This window comes from Sturnus vulgaris, chromosome 34 (genome assembly GCF_052056855.1).
Source record: "Sturnus vulgaris isolate bStuVul1 chromosome 34, bStuVul1.hap1, whole genome shotgun sequence".
Classification (NCBI taxonomy): Eukaryota; Metazoa; Chordata; class Aves; order Passeriformes; family Sturnidae; genus Sturnus; species Sturnus vulgaris.
The window spans coordinates 559503-576779 of NC_142276.1; the positions used below are offsets into that span (position 1 = coordinate 559503).

The 17277-nt window shown below is 66.8% G+C and overlaps 4 protein-coding genes across 5 annotated transcripts; 2 read left to right on the top strand and 2 right to left on the bottom strand.

Moving 5' to 3' along the window:
* Nucleotides 1–61: 61 nt before the first annotated feature.
* Nucleotides 62–7504, top strand: KAT5 (lysine acetyltransferase 5). 2 transcript variants are annotated; one of them, XM_088155096.1, is made up of 14 exons: nt 62–145; nt 296–362; nt 751–819; nt 1140–1276; nt 2327–2503; nt 3104–3184; nt 3659–3733; nt 4320–4568; nt 5028–5117; nt 5206–5346; nt 5775–5868; nt 6123–6282; nt 6717–6798; nt 7098–7504. In XM_088155096.1, exons 1-14 carry the CDS (start codon nt 137–139, stop codon nt 7230–7232), a joined length of 1566 nt encoding a protein of 521 aa, XP_088011222.1. In that variant the 5' UTR covers nt 62–136; the 3' UTR covers nt 7233–7504. The 2 variants fall into 2 exon arrangements, with proteins under 2 accessions (XP_088011222.1, XP_088011224.1); XM_088155098.1 differs by lacking the exon at nt 2327–2503 and having other exon boundaries at nt 63–145.
* On the bottom strand, nt 7320–9089 carry RNASEH2C (ribonuclease H2 subunit C). Its single transcript, XM_088155102.1, has 4 exons — nt 8694–9089; nt 8323–8432; nt 8079–8198; nt 7320–7676 (listed from the first exon to the last, which is right to left on the bottom strand). The coding sequence occupies exons 1-4, from the start codon at nt 8827–8829 to the stop codon at nt 7629–7631; spliced, it is 414 nt and encodes a 137-aa protein (XP_088011228.1). The 5' UTR covers nt 8830–9089; the 3' UTR covers nt 7320–7628.
* Nucleotides 9090–9219: 130 nt separating this feature from the next.
* Nucleotides 9220–12429, bottom strand: LOC148220603 (uncharacterized). Its single transcript, XM_088155093.1, has 3 exons — nt 11920–12429; nt 11412–11450; nt 9220–11207 (listed from the first exon to the last, which is right to left on the bottom strand). The coding sequence occupies exon 3, from the start codon at nt 10846–10848 to the stop codon at nt 9277–9279; it is 1572 nt and encodes a 523-aa protein (XP_088011219.1). The 5' UTR covers nt 10849–11207; nt 11412–11450; nt 11920–12429; the 3' UTR covers nt 9220–9276.
* A 1799-nt stretch (nt 12430–14228) lies between these two features.
* On the top strand, nt 14229–17220 carry OVOL1 (ovo like transcriptional repressor 1). Its single transcript, XM_014893037.2, has 4 exons — nt 14229–14700; nt 15626–15753; nt 16186–16450; nt 16910–17220. The coding sequence occupies exons 1-4, from the start codon at nt 14601–14603 to the stop codon at nt 17200–17202; spliced, it is 786 nt and encodes a 261-aa protein (XP_014748523.1). The 5' UTR covers nt 14229–14600; the 3' UTR covers nt 17203–17220.
* The last annotated feature ends 57 nt before the right edge of the window (nt 17221–17277 follow it).

Genomic DNA, 17277 nt, shown 5'->3' on the forward strand with positions numbered 1-17277 from the left:
GGGAAGGCCCCGCCCCCCGTCTGACCTCCCCGCCGCCAGGGGGCGGAGTCACAGAGGGGACGGGGCCCAGGCGGAAGGGGCGTGGCCGCGTCCCGGAAGCGCGTCGGGCCGGCCGGAAGCGAAGGCCGAGAGGAGAATGGCGGAGGTGGGGAGCGGGCGGGGGGGGGCAGCGCGGAGGGGGTTCGGGGAGCCTCCCGAGGGGTTCCGGGAGCCTCCGGAAGGGTTTGGGGACCCCCCGAACCCCCCGCGGGGGTTTTGGGGCCCCCCCGGCCCTGACGAGGCCCCGCCCCCGCAGGGGGAGGTGTCCGAGGGCTGCCGCCTGCCCGTGCTGCGCCGTAACCAAGACAACGAGGATGAGTGGCGTGAGTGGGGCGGGGCTTGGGGCGGGGGGAGCCAATCAGGGGAGAGGGGAGGGGCTGCGGAGGGGGGCGGGGGGAGGGAAAGGGCGGGAAAGCGGCCGGGGGCGGGGCCTGCTGAGGGGAAAGGGGCGGGGTTTGAGTTGAGGGGCGGGGCCTGGCCCGGGGGTGTCGGGGGGTCCCGAGGGGGTGTCGGAGGTGGGGGGGGGGGCTGGGGGGTCCCCGGAGGTTTTGGGGGCATGAGGGGTCATTGGGGGGGCGTTGGGGCACAGCCCAGGTTGGGGAGGGAGAGATCCTTGGGGGGGAATTTGGGGGTCCCTGGGTGGGTTTTGGGGGTCCTTGTGGGGATTTTGGGGGTCCCCAGAAGCGGGTGGTGACCCCCCGCTCGCCCCAGCGCTAGCCGAGATCCTGAGCGTGAAGGACATCAGCGGGAGGAAGCTGTTCTATGTGCACTACATCGACTGTGAGTGGGGACAGGGGGACGTGGAGGGGACACGGGGAGAACCCCCCGGGGTCCCCAAGGCCGGGCTGGGGACATGGGGGGGGTTTGGGGGTGGGGGGCAGCACCTCTCTGTCACCCTTGGCGTGTCCCCCACGAGGACACAGGGGGTCATTGGGGGGGGCGTGGTGGACATTGAGGTGGCACTGTCACCCTGTGTGTCCCCAGGGGGGCTGTGGAGGGACACTGGGGTGGCACTGGTGGACACTGGGGTGGCACTGTCACCCTGTGTGTCCCCAGGGGGGCTGCCCGGGGGTGCCATCGTGTGTCCCCGCTGTCCCCAGTTAACAAGCGCCTGGACGAGTGGGTGACCCACGACCGGCTGGACCTCAAGAGGGTCCAGGTGCCCCGGAAAGAGGCCAAGACCCCCACCAAGAACGGCCTGCCCGGCTCCCGGCCCGGCTCCCCCGACAGGGACCCGGTGAGGGGACACTGGGGACACTGTGGGGACACTGGGGACACTGAGGGACGTGGTGGTGAAAGGGGATGTTGGGGGTCAGGGGGAAACGGGTGACAAGGAACACCAGGAGGATGGGTGACATCAGAGGGACACTGGAGGGACAGTGAGACCGGTGACATTGAGAGGACACTGGGGGGACAGAGGGACAGGTGACATCAACGGGACAGGGGACACTGGAGGCACAGAGGGCATTGGGGACAGCGAGATGGGGACAGGAGAGCAGGTGGGGCTGAGGAAGGGAGTGAGGGCAGGGGGTGGCCCTGGGGGTGGGACAGGGACAGAGTTTGGGGACACCAGGTGCAGGTGACAGTGTAAGGACGGGGGACAACCTTGGGGACTGAGCAGGGCCAGCACTGAGGGGACACCATGGGGGGACACAGGGGACAGGGGCCACACATCACCCTGGGGACAGGGGACACTTGGAGCCGTTGGGGACAGACCTGGAGTCCCCAAACCCCCTCAGGGGGAGGACACTGATCCCCTATGGCAGGGACAACCCTGGGGACACCCCTTGGGGGGTGGTGACACCCAGACCTAAGGGACATCCTCAGGACCCCCCAGGGGCCACCCCAGACCAGCCCCTTTAGGGGGACCCTGGGGACATTTCTGACCCCTTTAAGGGACCTTAAGGACACTCTCAACCCCTTGGGGACACCTGCAATTCCTTTAGGGGACCCTGGGACATCCCCAGTGCCTGTCTGGGGACCTTGGGACATCTCTGACCCCTTGGGGACATCCCCAGCCCCTTTAGGGAACCCCGAGGACATTTCCAAGCCCTTTAAGGGACCTTGGGGACATCCCTGACCCCTCTAAGGGGACCGTGGGGACATCCCTGACCCCTTGAGGCCCCGACCCCTTTAGGAGCCCTTGGGGCCACCTCTGTCCCCAGGGAAGGGACCCCGGGGGGGGTGACGGGAGGGACCCCTGGCCGTGGTGGCTTTGTCACCGTGTCCCCCCCATGTCCCCCCCGTGTCCCCTCCCCCTAAACGCCTCCTCTTCCTCCCGGCGCAGAGGAAGAGTCTGGAGCTGGCGCTGCCGGTGGCCCCTGCCAGCGGGAAGAGTTTGCCAGGGCCACCGGGGCCACCGGCGGGGCCAGCGGGGCCAGCAGGGCCGGGGCCCATCACCCTCCGCTTTCACCTGGCCAAGGAGAGCGAGGCCGAGCCCCCCCCGGGCCCCCAGCGCCCCACGGTAACCCCCGGGCCCCCCCATGTCCCCAAATGTCCCCAGTGGGCCCCAATGACCTCAGCTGGCCCCAAAAGTGGCCCCGAAAGCAGCTCCAGAAATGGGCCCGGACAGGTCCCAAGGGGGTTCCTGTCCCCAGTGGATCATTGTCACCCCAGTGTCCCTGTCCCCAAGGGGTCACGGTCCTTGTCCCTGTCCCCAAGATGTCCCCAGGGTGTCCCCAAAGTGTCCCTGTCACTGGGGGGTCCCCAGGCCTGCCCCCGTGGGTTCCTGTCCCCATCCTTGTCCCCACAGCCGGGTGTCCCCCGAGCCTCCCCTCCCGACGGCTACTGGGAGCACTGGGGGGATACTGGGAGCACTGGGGGGATACTGGGGACTGTGAGGGGCGATACTGGGAGCACTGGGGGGATACTGGGGACTGTGAGGGGCGATACTGGGAGCACTGGAAGGGACAACAGAGCCTCTCACTGCTCCCAGTTACTCCCCAGCAGCAGGGATGGGATGGACTGGGATGGACTGGGATGAACTGGGGTGGACTGGGAGGGAGTGAGCTTGGATGGACTGGGATGAACTGGGATGAACTGGGATGAACTGGACTCTCCCCAGAAGCGCAAGGTCGAGGTTGTGTCTCCGGCCACGCCCGTCCCCGCCCCCACCGAGACCTCCCAGGCCTCCGTCTTCCCCCAGGTGAGCCCAGTATGGCCCAGTAACACCAGTAACCACCGCCAGTAACACCAGTAACTGACCAGTAACCCCATCTCACTCCCTGGGAGAACCCCCCAAACCCACGGGGGGGTCCCTAAAAATCTGAGGGGGGTCCCAAATCCATGGGAATCCCCAAACCCTGGGAATCCGAGGGGGGGGAGGTTGCTGGGGGGATTATGGGGTTCCCGGGGAGGGGGGGGTTGGGAGTTTTGGGACTGATTTGGGGGTGTGTTCTGTAGGTTTGGGGCTGATTTGGGGGTCTGGGGTTGATTTCGAGGTGCCCGGGTGGGTTTTGAGGTGTTTTGGGGCGGTTTTCGGGTAATTGGGGGGTGATTTTGGGATGTTTGGGGTAATTGTAGGGTGTTTCAGGGTGGTTTTGGGGTATTTTAGGGTGTTTCAGGGTGGTTTTGGGGTATTTTGGGGTGTTTCAGGTGCTCACCCCCCCTCTCTCCCCAGAACGGCTCCGCACGCCGGGCGGTGGCGGCTCAGCCAGGCAGGAAGAGAAAATCGGCGTGCCTGGGGACAGACGAGGTGGGGACACCTGGGGGACACCTGGGGACACCTGGGAACAGCCAGGGGACACGGCGGGGGAGGGGAGGAGGGAAATGGGCTCTGGGGGTGGGGAAACTGAGGCAGGGGATGGGAAAATTCACTTGGAACTGAGAAAAACCAAGACAAGGACAGTGAAAAAATCATTTAAGAATGAGGAAACTCAGGTAGGGACAGGGAAAAAATCATGCAGAAATGGGGAAAATGTGAAAGACAACGTGGAAATAGAGAAACTGAGGCAGAAGCAGAGAAAAATCATGTGGAAACGGGGAAAAGCAAAGCAGGGACAGACAAAAACCACCTGGAAACGGAGAAAACCAAGACAGGAACAGGGAAAAATCATCTAAAAAATGAGGAAACTGAGGCAGGGCCAGGAGAAAATGACCTGAAAATGGGAAAAACCAAAGGAGAGACAGACAAAATACACCTGGAAATGGGGAAAACGCAAGCAGGAATAGGGGAACCCACCAGAACTGAGGAAAAGAGGGGGCATGAACAGGGGAACCCCCCGGAATTGGGGCTCCCGGTACCCCCCCAGGCTCTGATCCTCTGTCCCCCCTTCCCCCAGGACTCCCAGGACTCGTCAGATGGGGCCCCCTCGGCGCCCAGGATGACCGGGAGCCTCGTGTCTGACCGCAGCCACGACGACATCGTCACCAGGATGAAAAACATCGAGTGCATCGAGCTGGGCCGGCACCGCCTCAAGCCCTGGTACTTCTCCCCCTACCCCCAGGAGCTGACGGGGCTGCCGGTGCTTTACCTGTGCGAGTTCTGCCTCAAGTACGGCCACAGCCTGCGCTGCCTCCAGAGGCACCTGGTACGAGGTTCCAGGAGGGGGATTTCAGGGAGTTTCGAGAGGATTTTGGGAGGTTTTTGAAGGGATTTGGGGAGCCAGGGTAAAGCTGGACTGAGGAATCCTTGATTCGGGACACCCTCGGGGGATTTGAGGAGATTTTGGAAGGTTTCGGGGGGTTTTGGGGAGACAGGGCGAAGGTGGGCCCGGAAATCCCTGATTTGGGGCATCCTCAGGGGGCTTTTGGTGGTCCCCAGGAAGATTTAGGAATCCTCAACCCTCAATTTTTATCCTCTCGCCCCCATCCCCATTTCCCTCCCCAAAACCCCAAATTCCCTCCTCATTCCCCATTTTTTTCCTCCCCATCTCCCCCCCCATCTCCTCCTCTTCCCTCCCCATTTTCACCCCCAACACTCCCCCTCCATCCCCCAACCCCCACCTCCCAAAACCCCCCCAAAAATCCCCCCCCAAACCCCTCCCCAGACCAAGTGTGACCTGCGGCACCCCCCCGGCAACGAGATTTATCGCAAGGGCACCATTTCCTTCTTCGAGATCGACGGCCGCAAGAACAAGGTGAGGGGGCTTTGGGGGAATCCTGGGGGGGGGGGGGGCTCCCCCCCCACCCCAAAACCCTGCTGACCCTCCCGGGACCCCTCCCCAGAGTTATTCCCAGAATCTTTGCCTCCTGGCCAAGTGTTTCCTGGACCACAAAACCCTTTACTACGACACCGACCCTTTCCTGTTCTACGTCATGACCGAGTACGACTGCAAAGGTTTCCACATCGTGGGCTACTTCTCCAAGGTGAGGGGGGGCTTGGGGGAATTTTGGGGGGTTGGGGGGGGGTGCTTGGGGAGGATTTGGAGAGTTTGGAGGGAGTGGATGGGAGCACAGAGGGATGGGGAAGTGGGGAAGGGTCCTGGAGGGTGAGGAAGGGAGGGAGGGAAAGAGGGGACGTGGGGAGGGGCCGGGGGGTCCTGCAGAGGGTTTAGGGGTTCTTGAGGGACTTCGGGAGCTCCATGAGGGATTTTGGGGTTTTGGGGTGGCTCCAGAGGGGTTTTTAGGGTGCTAATCCTGGTGGGTTTGGGGATCCTGGGATTATCCTGGGGAATTTTGGGGTGGTCCCAGGGGTTTTTGGGATCCAATCCTGGGCAGTTTTTGGGTGCAATCCCAGGGGTTTTTGGGGTGGTCCCAGAGATGTATGGGATCCAATCCTGGGGGATTTCCTGCAGGAGAAAGAATCCACTGAGGATTACAACGTGGCCTGCATCCTGACCCTGCCCCCGTACCAGCGCCGGGGCTACGGCAAACTGCTCATCGAGTTCAGTCAGTGACCCCCAAAAATCCCCTGGGGACCCCCAAAAATCCCTCTCGGGACCCCTAAATCCCACCCCCAGAACTCCCCTGGGGACTCCCAAATTCCACCCCCAAAAATCCCCCTGTGGACTCCCAAATCCAGCCCCCACCAGGGCCCCCCTTCAGTCAGTGTCCCTCATGTCCCACCTGTCCCTCACCTGTCCCTCACCTGTCCCTCACCTATCCCAGCCCTGTCCCTCACCTGTCCCTCACCTGTCCCACAGGTTACGAGCTCTCCAAGGTGGAGGGCAAGACGGGCACCCCCGAGAAGCCGCTCTCGGACCTGGGGCTGCTCTCGTACCGCAGTTATTGGTCCCAGACCATCCTGGAGATCCTCATGGGGCTCAAGGCCGAGGCGGGCGAGCGGCCCCAGATCACCATCAAGTGAGACACGCCCCCTTCCCGAGGCCACGCCCCCTTCCCCAAAGCTCCACCCACATAGCGAATCAGCCAATTCAGACCACGCCCACCTGTTGGAAAGCCACGCCCTCTTAGGCCACACCCACAAAGTACCCACCCACCACCCATCAATGCCCAACATTGGGGGCGTGGCAGCTTCTCCAGGACACACCCACCCTAATTAATGTTAGCCACGCCCACACACTCGAGGCTCCGCACCCTCATTTCCCCAATCTTGGGGGGGCTCTGGGGCTGTCAGGTGGGTCTGGGTGGGGGGGGGGTCTGAGGATTCTGGGGTGGTCTGAGGGTTTTGGGGGATTCTGAGGCTGCCTGGAGGGGTCACAGTGGTCTGGGGGGGGTCTCGGGGTTTGGGGGGGTTCTGGGGGTGCAGCTCCCCCCTCATTTCCCCCCTCCCCCAGTGAGATCAGCGAGATCACGAGTATCAAGAAGGAGGATGTGATCTCCACGCTGCAGTACCTGAACCTCATCAACTACTACAAGGTGAGTTCCCACACACCTGGGGGGCCCAAATACATGGGGGGACCCATAAAATATCCCCGTGTGCTCCCATTTAGACACCTGAGTCCCACACACAAATTTGTACCTCACCTATGCACATCTGTACAGGGTCAGTACATCGTGACACACCTGTCCCACCTGTGCCCTGCAGGGTCAGTACATCCTGACACACCTGCACACACCTGTGCCCTGCAGGGTCAGTACACCCTGACACACCTGTCCCACCTGTGCCCTGCAGGGTCAGTACACCCTGACACACCTGTCCCACCTGTTCCCTGCAGGGTCAGTACATCCTGACGCTCTCTGAGGACATCGTGGAGGGTCACGAGCGGGCGATGCTGAAGCGGCTCCTGCGCATCGATGCCAAGTGCCTGCACTTCACCCCCAAGGACTGGAGCAAGCGGGGCAAGTGGTGAGGCCACACCCCGACCACGCCCCGCCAGGCCACGCCCTCCTCGTTACCTGGCACAGCTCATTAAGCAACACCTGGCCCCGCCCACACCTGGCGCTGCAAATCCTTTATTGACCATAAAAGGAGTGGGGCGTTACCAGGCCCCACCTGCATTGGGAGGCCCCACCCACAGTGGGTGTGGCTTCGTTGGTGGGTGGAGCGTCCTGTGAACAGCTTTGGGGTTTTTTTTTTAAATAAAATGGGCTGGAGCATCCACAGGCTCTGCCCACACCAGGAGGGGCGTGGTGCGCTCTGGTTTGAATAGGCCCCGCCCCTTGGGTGTGGTCAGCTATGTTAATGAGGTGGGGGCGTGGCCGACACTGGCCCCAGCCTTGGGTGTGTCTCTGATGGGCGTGGCCTGTCAAGGCTCCTCCTCCTCATCGCTGACCTCGTTCACGGGGGCGTGGAGCTGGAGAAGGGACAGAGTGAGACCCCAAACTGGGGTGAGACCCCCAAATGTGACCCTTGGGACCCCAAAAATGACCCCAGGACCCCCCAAATGAGAATTTTGGACACCCCCAGCCCCCATGAGCACCCCGTGACAGCCCAGGGTCCCCAGATGTCCCCCCTGGCCTCCCCCATCACCCCCGGATTCACAGCATGGGCAGAATATCCCCAGATGTGACCCCAGACCTCCAAATATGATCCCAGAGCCCGAAATATGACGCTGGGCCCCCCAAATGTGCCCCTAGCCCCCCCAAATGTGCTGCCATGCTCCCAAATGTGACCCTGCCCTTGTCTAATGTGACCCCAGAGCCCCAGATATGACCCCAACCCCCTCTAGATGTGCCCCCAGTCCCTGCAGACTCACGGCCTGGGCGAGGGGTCCCCACTGCAGGGCCCGGGCCAGGCCCCGGCCGGGGGTAGGGGCAGCGTCAGCCCCCCAGTCTGTGATGGTCCCGAACGACCCCGTCAGGGTCACCCAGCCGGCCTGGGAGGCAAAGGGCAAAGGTCAGGGGGGAAAGGGGGCTGAGGGCCCCCCCAAGAGGGGAAAACGAGGGGGTCTCTGCCCCACGGAAGGGGTTCTGGGGAGGTCTGTGCTCCGCCGGTCTCACCTCGGGGGGCTCTCCCGGCTCCCCCTCCCGCAGCAGGAGCCCCCGGTAGCCGGGGGGCAGCGGCAGCTCCCGGCCCCCCAAGCGGCGCCCCCGGAACGAGGCCCAGAGCTCTGGGGAACGGGAGCAAAGTCAGGGGGGTGGGACCCCCACACCTACCTGGGATCCGCCAAAACCGAAACCCCCCCCATTCCTAGAGACCCCCTGACCCCTTCCCCGAGCACCCCAAGAGAACTCCTGTGCCCTCCCACCCCAGAAACCCTCCCAAAAAAATCCCACCCCCCCCCTAAACGCAGCATCTCCCTCAGGATCCTCCCCAAACTCAAATTACCGCCCCTCAAAAAGGGAAACTCCCGCCCCGCCCCGGCCCTCACCGCCCTCGGGGCCGGGCCGGACCCGCAGGAACGCGGCCACGGGCGCGGGCCCGTCGTGCTGGATGCGGCAGGGCAGGAGCTGAACGGGGAGCGGCTCCGGGGCGGCCCCGGGGGGAAGCCGGACCCGCACCGCCATCACTGTGAGGGGATAGAGTGGAGGGCGGAAATGACGTCATGACGCGACGGAAGCGGCACGGACGCCTCCGTGGTGGAAATAAACATGGCGGTGCCCATGTGGAGGAAAGATGGCGGCACCGTACGGAAGTGACAGCATCAGGTGCAAGGAATGGTGGGAGATGTGGTTCGGGGGTCGGGGCTTCCTGAGACACCCCCCCCTCACCCCCCCCTCTGTTCTGGGACCTCCCCCAGACCTCCAGGGACACCCCCAACCCTCCGGGACCCCCCAGCCCCACAGAGAGCCGCCATTCGTCCCCTCCCGGTCATCAGGGACCCCCAGACCGTCCCCCCAACCCGCGACCCCAGGAACCCTCCCAGAGCTCCCTCCTCACACAGAGCCTGACACGGATTTTGCGCTTTCCAACTTTTTGGGGGGGGTCACAGAACACAAGGTGGGGGTAACATGTCACGACACGCCGCGACACGTCACCGCTATGTCGCGACAGCTCAGGCCCCGCCCTCCCCCCGCAGCAGCCGCGCGAGCAGCAAGACCCCCCCCCAGTGCTGCCCCCGCACCCGCCCCGAGCCCCCCGGGCCCCCCCGGGCCAGCACCACCCCCCGAGGGGGGGCGGCGGCCGCGAGCTCCCATCCCCCCCCCGTCCCTCCCTCCCCGGGCACCAGCAGGGGGGCGAGGGCGGGGGGAGGGGCGGCCGCGCCCCCCCCCAGCACCAGGAGGGTCTCGGGCCCCCCCCCGAGCGACCCCCAGAGGGCCTCGAAGGCGCGGCGGGCGCGGGGGGGGTCCCAGGGCGGGGGGAAGGCGAGGGGGCGCAGCCGGACCCCCAAAGGCACCTGCAGCGGGGGAAGGGGCGCCAGGAAAGAGCCCCCTTCCCCTTTTTGGGGGTCCCCCCCCAGGCTGAAAACGGCGGCGGCCTCGAGCGAGGGGGGCAGGGCTCGGGGGGGGCGCAGGGTCAGGGTCAGCTCGGACCCCCCGCGCCCCCCCCCCCAGCACCGGCAGCGCCCCCTCGGCCCAGCCCCCGCCCCCCCCCAGCAGCAGCTGCAGTGCCAGCACGGGGGGGGGCTCCCCCACAATTTGGGGAGGGGTCCCCTCGCTCCGGGACCCCCCCAAAGGCTCCAGGTGCAGCCGCAGGGGGAGGGGCACGGGCCGCCCCCCCCCCTCCAGCAGCGCCGCCCCCCAACCCTCGGGGTCTTGGGGGGCCCCGGGGGGGGCGCAGAACGGGGAGGGGGGCCCGGGGAGGCAGCGCAGGCGGACGGGGGGGGGCGCGGGGAGCAGCGAGGGGGGAGCGCCCCCCCCCCCACCGCCCCGGCCGGGCCCGTTTTGGGGAGGGGGGCGAGGGGCGCAGGGCGGGGGGGGCCCCAAAACCGCGGCCAATTTGGGGGGGCCCAGAGCGGCCGCCAGCGCCGAGTGGAGGCGGCCGCGGTCCCGCACGTCGGGGTCCCCTCTCCAAAAATCGAGGGGGTCCCGGGTCGGGGGGGGGCACAGAGGGACCACCCCCCAGGGCAGGAGGGGGGCGGCGGCGCTCAGGACCCTCTGGGACCCCCCCCAGCCCCCCCGCTCGGCCGCCAGCACCCGCCGCAGGTACCCCCGGATCTGGGGGTGCATTTGGGAGAGGGGGGTCCCGGGGGGGTCGCGCAGCACCTTCAGCACCCCCCGGAGCTGGGGGGTGCCGGGAGGGGGCGGGGGGGCCCGCAGGACTTGCTCCATCAAAGCCCCCCCGACGGCTCCCCCCAAAACCTTGGCGAGCTCCAGCAGGTGCGGGGGGGCCGCGGGGTGACCCCCCCCCAATAATTTCTCCGCCAGCCCCCCCAGTTCCCCCTCGGGGACCCCCCCGAACCAACGCCCGTAGGCGACCACGGCCCGGCAGAACAGAACGGGGGGCCCACCCCCCAAAAACCGCACCAGCCCCCACAGCCACTCCCGCCCCCCCTGGGTTCTGGGTGGGGGGCTCCCCCCGCTCGGAGACCCCCCCGAAATTTGGGAGCAGAACGCGGCCGCCGCCTCGAAACGGGGCAGGAACATTTCGGGGGGGTCCCCGCCCACCCCCGGGAACAGAGCGGCGGCCAAGTGGGGGGGCAGAGCCGGGGGGCCGCCGGCCCCGGTTTTTTTGGGGTCCCCCCCCTCGAGGAGGCAGAGGAGGAAGAAGAGGCGCAAGGGAGGGGGCAGGGCGGGGTGCAGCGCCAGCGCCGCCAAACGGGGCCCCCCCAAACCCAAACCGGGCCCCCCCAAACCCGGCCCCCCCCGCAGCAGCAGCGCCTGCACCGGAGCCGGGTCTGCCGTGGCCAAAACCGGGGGAGTCCCCCCAGGGACACCCCCAAAATCGGGGAGCTGCAGCAGCTGAGCCCGGGCGGCCGGAGTGAGGCTGAAGGCGGAGGGGGGGCCTGGAAGAGAGGGTGGGGGGCGTCAGAAATTTGGGTTCGGTAGGGTCTGGGATTTGAGGGAGTCGGAATTTTGGGGAGGGGTCTCCGGGATTTGCAGGAGATTGAAATGGGGGCTCCCGAGGGTTTGGGGGGAGCTGAGATTTGGGGAGGAATCCTGGGCATCCCTGGGATTTGGGGGTCCCGGGGGGGGTCCCTGGGACTCACCGGGATCCGGCCCAGCCTCTTCCCAGGAATGTGCTGGATCTGGGGGGAAAGGGATCAGGGGTTGGGGGGGGGGCCGGGGGTTCCCCCAAATCTCCCCAGGGATGCTCCCAGTACCGTACTGGAATATACTGGGATCCTTCCCCGGGATTATCCCAGTACAATGATGGAATTTACTGAGATCCCTCCCAGTTCCCGTGTGGGATTCCCCAGGATCCCTACTGGGAACTCCCCAGCCCTGACTGAGACCCTCCCAGTCCTTACTGGGACTCCCCCAACTCTTACAGAGATACTCTCGGTCCTTACTGGGACCCCCACAACCTTTACTGGGGTCAACCGGGATCCTCCCAACTCTTACTGGAACCCCTTGAGACCTTACTGGGACATACTGGGACCCTCCCAGTCCTTACTGGGACCCCCTCAACCTTTGCAGGGACTGACTGGGATCCTCCCAGCTCTTACTGGGACACACTGGGACGCCCCCAGTCCCTCCCGGTCGCCCCCCACTCACCGCCCGCCCCCTCGGCCAGCAGCAGCACCAGGGGCTGCAGCCCGGGGGTCTCCCGGAGGGTCCCGGGGGGGTCCCCGGCGGGGCTCTGGATGCTCCCGATGGACTCAGGGGGACCCCCGGGGGTCTGGGTGGTCCCGAGGGGTCTGGGGGGGTCCCCGGGGGTCCCGAGGCGCCGCAGCTCCCGCAGACATTCGGCGGCCGCCGCCGGGGCCCCCCCCGCGCCCCCCGCCCGCAGCAGCAGCGCCGCGAGCGCAGCGGTGCCCGCGCGGTCCCCGGTGGCCACCAACACGCTCAGGGTGGCGAGCAGGAGCAGCGCGCGGGGGGGCGCGGGGGGGGGCGCGGGGGGCTGGGCCAGCAGCTCCAGCAGAGCCCCCCCGGGACCCCCCCCCCTCGGCCGGGGACCCCTCCCCGCACAGAGCCCGGGGGGTCTCGAGCAGCAGCAGCAGCAGCTCCGTCTGGAATTTGGAAGGGGGGGGGGAAGAAATGAGGGAGGAGCCCCCCAGATCACACACACCCCCCCCCCCCCACCCGCGCAGGAGTTTGGGGGACCCCAAATCCCCCCCAGGTGACCCCAAACCCCTCCCGCCCTCCCGGCCCCGCCCCTCGCTGCCGGCGCACACCTGATGACGTAACGAGGGGCGGGGCCGGCGCAGCGCCGGGGGCGCGGGGGGCGCGAGCGCGGCCGCGAGCCGGGCCCAGGGACCCCCCCCCGCCATGGCCGCGGGGGCTGCCGGGAGCGCCTGACGTCACAGCCCGCCCCCTCCGTGACGTCACACCCTCGCCACGGCCGGGGGGAAACGGCGGTGGGGTTGTGACGTCACACCGCCCCCCCAAGGGTCTCGCTCCTCCCCCTCGCCGTGGCCGCGGGAACGGTGATGTCACACCCGGGATGGGTGACGTCATATACCACATAGAGTGACGTCATAGTGTGCGGGGGTACCCACAGGTGCCTTGTGGGGACTCCAGAGAGCCCCAGAGCCCCCCCGGGGCCCCTGTAGGACCTGTCCCCCCCCCCGGGTTCCCCCCGGGCCGGTCGGACTGGCCGCTCTCCCGGCCCCGCCCCCACCGGGGGCATCGGGGACCCGCCCCGGCGGCACGTACCCGGACCTGGGGTGTCCAGGTGACCCCCCAGGGACACCCTGACCCCCCCCTGGGGACACAGGTGTGCAGGTGACCCCCCCGGTCTCTCCAGGTGACCTCCTGACATCCCCAGCTCAATGTCCCCATGTCCCAATCCCCAGTGTCCCCCTGTCCAGCTCACCCCAAATTCTCCAGGTACCCCAATGTCCCCATCCCTGTGTCCCCGATGTCCCAAAGTCCTCATGTCCCCATCCCCAAATGCCCCCCCAGTGGCTGTCCCGATGTCCTCTTGTCCCCAGGTGCCCCCCGTGTCCCCCCCGCGGTGTCCCCGCGTCCCGCGGTGTCCCCAGGCCGGGGCGGGGGCTCCCCGTTATTTCCCAAGCGGCGCCCGCCCGACCGGCTCCGGCTGCGGCGCGGCCCCGGCCCGACCGGCGGAACCGGTCCGGTACAGCGCGGGGCGGGACGGGGGACGCGCAGCGGGGCGGCACCGCCGGGACCGGACCGGCACGGCACGGCACGGCACGGCCAGCACCGCTGGGAGCGGGACAGAACCGCGACAGCACCGCTGGGACCGGGACAGAACCGGGACAGAACCGGGACAGAACCGGGACAGCACCACTGGGACCGGGACAGAACCGGGACAGCACCGCTGGGACCGAGACAGAACCGGGACAACACCGGGACAGCGCTGCTGGGACCGGGACAGAACCGGGACAGGACTGGGACAGCACCGGAACAACACGAACAGAACCAGCGGGACCGGCACCGGGACAGCACAGCCAGGATAACAGAGCCGGAACCGGGATAACAGAACCGGCAGCAGCACAACCGGGATAACCCAGCCGGGACAGCACCGGGACAATCGGGATAACAGAACCAGGACAACCGGGATAACAGAGCCGGGACCGGGATAACAGAACCAGGATCGGGATAACAGAACCAGGACCGGGATAACAGAGCCGGGACCGGCACCGCTGACACCGGGACAGCGCAGGCGGCCCCGGTGGCACTGAGGGGACACCGCGGGCTCGGTGACACCGGCTGTGGTGACAGCGGGTGCGGTGACGCCGGAGCTGGGACCGCGCTCGGGAGGCGCTGAGGGGCCGGAGCCGGTGTCGGGATCGATCCGGTGGCAAAACCCAGCGGAGGAGCCGGGATTGCTCCAATCCCCGGGATCTGAGCCCGAATCTGGGATCCTCCGAGCGCTGGGACCCGGCGGGATTGGGGATCCAGCACCAAACCCGACCTGGGATCTGGGATCGGGAGCTGAAATTCACCAAATCCTGGGGATCTGGCATCAAAATCCACCAAGGATCTGCGATTTGGTGTGGATATTGACCAAATACTCGGGATCTGGCATCAAAACTGGCCACGGATTTGGGATCCAGCACCAAAACTGACCGAGGATTTGGGATCGCCTGTGGCTGTTGACCAAACCCTCCGGATCTGGGCTCAAACTCAGCCAGGAATCAGCGCCGGGATCTGAGATCCAGCCCCGCCAGGAGCCGGGGATCGGTACCAAAACCACCCGGGGGTGGGAGCAGGGATCCCGCGGGGGATCCATCGGGCCGGGATCCATCGGGATCCACCGGGGTCCGGCCATGCCGCGAGCGTTCCTGGTCAAGAAGCCGGTGGTGGCCACGGCCAAGCGCAACTGGAGCGAGCTCCCGGACGAACAGCGGGCCGAGATCTACGTGCCCAGTATGGGGGGGAAGAAGGAGATTTGGGGGGGCACAGGGATTTGGGGGGGGCAGAGATCTCTTGGGAGCTGGGATTTGAGGGGGTTCCGGGATCTGGGGGGGAGGCCCGGTGTCCCCGGACCCGCAGGAATTTGGGGGACTCAGGTGTCAGTTGGGATTCAGGGGAGCAGAAGTCTGGAGGTGTCTCAGGAACTTGGGGAGTTCCAGATGTTTTGGAGGAACCCAGAAATTCAGGAATTTTCGGGGATTCAGGAGTTTCAGGGACCCCGATTTTGGAAGGTTCCTAGGTTTTGGGGTGACCTCCTCCTCCTCCCCTTAATGACAGAGTTGGGGTTCAGCCCCAAAATCCCATCCAGACGCTGGGGATGGGGGGGTTTGGGGAGGGATTTTAGGGTGCCCGGACACCCAGGAGGGTTTGGGGAGGGATTTTGGGGTGTCCAGATGCCTTTGGGGGGTGATTTTAGGGCGGATTTTGGGGCTGCCCGCCTGTGTCCCTTGGTGGGGGAGGGGATTTTTGGGTGTCGCCTGTGTCCCCCCGCGGGGGGGGCGGGGAGGGCGGGGGGTGGCGTCCCCCCCCCGGGGCCCACGCGGGCGACACCCGCCGGAAACCCCTAATTTGGGCTGTAATTTGGGCTGTAATTTGGGGTGTCGCGGCCGGAGCCGTCGGACCGGTCGGGGGAACCCCAAAGGGCGGGGGAGGGGAGCGGGGGAGGGGCGCCCCCAAATCCTCCTCCTGTCCTCGGGGAGGAGGGGGGGGGGGGGTCACATTTGGGGCGTCCCCATCGTGGAGTCCGATTTGAGGAGGGGGGAGGTGACATTTGGGGTGTCCCCATTGGGCGGGATTATTTTTGGGGGTGGATCCCATTCCGGGGGTGGGATTTGGGGGTGCAGGACCCCCCCCTGACGCCGTGCCCCTCCCCCCCCAGTCTGCCTGGGGGGCTGCCCCCTGCGCAGGGACCCCGAGCCGGCCGTGGCCGAAGCCCCCGCGTCCCCCCTGGACATGACGCTGCCCCCCCGCGCCCCCCCCGGCCCCTTCCTGCACCCCAAGGGCAAGGTAAGGGGGGGACCCCAAATATGGGGAGGCCTGGAGGGATGCGGGGGGGGAGGAAAAGTGAGCTGGGGGTGCCCAAATTGGAGTGGGGGGGAAGCTGTGACTGGAGGGGGGGGGGGGAGGGACTGAGATTGGGGGTCCCCAAACTGGGGGGTCCCTGGGACTGGGGGATTCCTGGTGGTGGGGGGGGTGTTCCCCAGGCTGGGGGGGAGAATATCCAAACCTGCGGGTTCCCGGTTTGAGGAGGGGGCCCCAAAAGCGAGGGGGGTCACCAAGGTGGGCTGGAGGGCCCCTCGAGGTTGGGGATCCCCACGACAGAAGGGGTCCCCAAAATCAGGGCCCTCCCCATAACTGGGGGTCCCCAGGGCTGCCAAGGGGGGGGTTCCCATAACCGGGGGTCCCCCCCATTTAACCCTTTCCTCCCCTCATTCGCAGGTCCCGTCCGGCCCTTTGGGCGCTCCCCTCCCCCCGGGGCTGCCCCTGGCCGGGGGGGTCCCCGTGGGGGTCCCGGTGGCCGGGGGGGTCCCGGGGGGCTCCGAGCTCTTCTCGTGCCCCGTGTGCCAGAAGAGTTTCGGGTTCCAGCGGATGCTGAACCGGCACCTCAAGTGCCACAGCGAGGTGAAGCGACACCGGTGCCCGTACTGCGGGAAGGGCTTCAACGACACCTTCGACCTCAAGCGCCACGTCCGCACCCACACCGGTGGGAACGGGAGGGAACGGGGCCGGGAATGGGGTCAGGGTGGGACTGGGGTGGAATGACACCTTTGAGCTCAAGCGCCACGTCCAGACGGGGTCGGGATTGGGATTGGGTGGGATGAGAAATGGGAATGGGGATGAAGCCACAGGTGGGGACGGAGCTGGGACGGGATTTTAACAGGACAGGGATGGAGATAGGACAGGACAGGACGGGGACAACAGTGACAGCCCCGACCTCCCCTCTGTCCCCACCTGTCCCCAGGTGTGCGTCCCTACAAGTGCTCCCTGTGTGACGGGGCTTTGTCCCCTCTGTCCCCACCTGTCCCCAGGTGTGCGTCCCTACAAGTGCTCCCTGTGTGACGGGGCTTTGTCCCCTCTGTCCCCACCTGTCCCCAGGTGTGCGTCCCTACAAGTGCTCCCTGTGTGACGGGGCTTTGTCCCCTCTGTCCCCACCTGTCCCCAGGTGTGCGTCCCTACAAGTGCTCCCTGTGTGACAAGGCTTTCACGCAGCGCTGCTCGCTGGAGTCTCACCTGCGCAAGATCCACGGCGTGGCGCAGCGTTACGGCTACAAGGAGCGCCGGGCCAAGCTCTACGTGTGCGAGGAGTGCGGCGGCACCGCCGACAGCCAGGACGCTCACCTGGCTCACCTGCGCCAGCGCCACCCCCACAGCCCCTTGCTGGCCAAGCTGGCCCGCAAAGCCGCGGCCACGCCCGCGCCCCGCCCCGCCCCACCCCGCGCCGCCCCGCCCCCTTAGGGGGATGAACAAAGGGGGGGGGGGACACACCTGGATGGGTGGGGGACACGCCCGGATAGGAGGGGACACACCTGG